Source organism: Sinocyclocheilus rhinocerous, unplaced genomic scaffold (genome assembly GCF_001515625.1).
Source record: "Sinocyclocheilus rhinocerous isolate Xijiao unplaced genomic scaffold, SAMN03320098_v1.1 scaffold671, whole genome shotgun sequence".
Classification (NCBI taxonomy): domain Eukaryota; kingdom Metazoa; phylum Chordata; class Actinopteri; order Cypriniformes; family Cyprinidae; genus Sinocyclocheilus; species Sinocyclocheilus rhinocerous.
Genome location: NW_015625021.1, coordinates 1,209,738 through 1,210,620, shown reverse-complemented (window position 1 = coordinate 1,210,620; position 883 = coordinate 1,209,738). Strand labels below are relative to the sequence as shown.

General features: G+C 35.1%; 1 protein-coding gene across 1 annotated transcript in view; it reads right to left on the bottom strand.

The window, feature by feature from the left end:
- LOC107747549 (tudor domain-containing protein 3-like) overlaps positions 1-883 on the bottom strand; it is a 32,690-nt gene continuing 31,807 nt past the window's right edge. The window contains exon 13 of the mRNA XM_016562126.1: positions 1-261. Within this exon, the coding sequence (XP_016417612.1) occupies positions 145-261 (117 nt within the window). The 3' untranslated portion in view covers positions 1-144. The remainder of the gene's footprint in view (positions 262-883) is intronic.

The window sequence follows — 883 nt, the reverse complement described above, 5'->3', positions numbered from 1 at the left end:
TGAATAATGTTGTTTATTTAAAAAAAAAAAAAAAAAAAACACACTAATTGTTTTTATTTCCAGGAGTAATGAGCAAATCAAATGAGTTTCCTTGCTAGTGAAAGGTTGTGAGTGTGGATTTGTGACTGTGTGTGTGAGTGTGTGTCAGTCTCTTGCACGTGGCGGTTGGTAATATTGTTGTGTCGGTCGAGAGCGGCGAGGCTGTCCATCTCCTCCTCTTCGAAATTCAAGTGAATTCTCATAGTAAACGTCTTCGTCATCCTGTAAAGAAGTTACCAGGAATGAGTGACTAATGTTACTGATAAATGCAAGTCTACCGCATCAGTCATGGCAAACAGAAGACAGACTGGTCGCTAAATAAATACAACACAGCCAAAAAAAAAAGTCAATTTGAGAATTTGGAACAGAACAAAAAACGAAATAAATAAATAAAAATAAACAATATTTAAATAAAGTAAAAAAAATTTTTTTTTTAAATAGATTAAAATAAAAATCATCATTAAAAATAATATATAATTAATAATAATAATAACATTAAGGTACTATAATAGTAAAAACAAATAATGTAACTTCATAGAAATTTATATTTTCCAAATAATATTTATAATACAAACAGAAGACAGACTGGTCTTCTCGGCACCAATAGCCTCGTGGGCAGCATAACCGACATATAGCGCCGTGGCGCTTCAGGCGTCCCCAGTTCGAGTCCCGGCCTGCGGACCTTTCCCGACCCCGCCCCCTCTCTCTCACCCACTTCACTTCCTGTCTAAATACGGTCCTATCCTAATACAAAGGCAAAAACGCCAAAAAAAAAAAAAAACAGACAGACTGGTCTTGAAATAAATAAAATCCCACCAAAAGTGTAAATCTGGGTGGGAAAAAA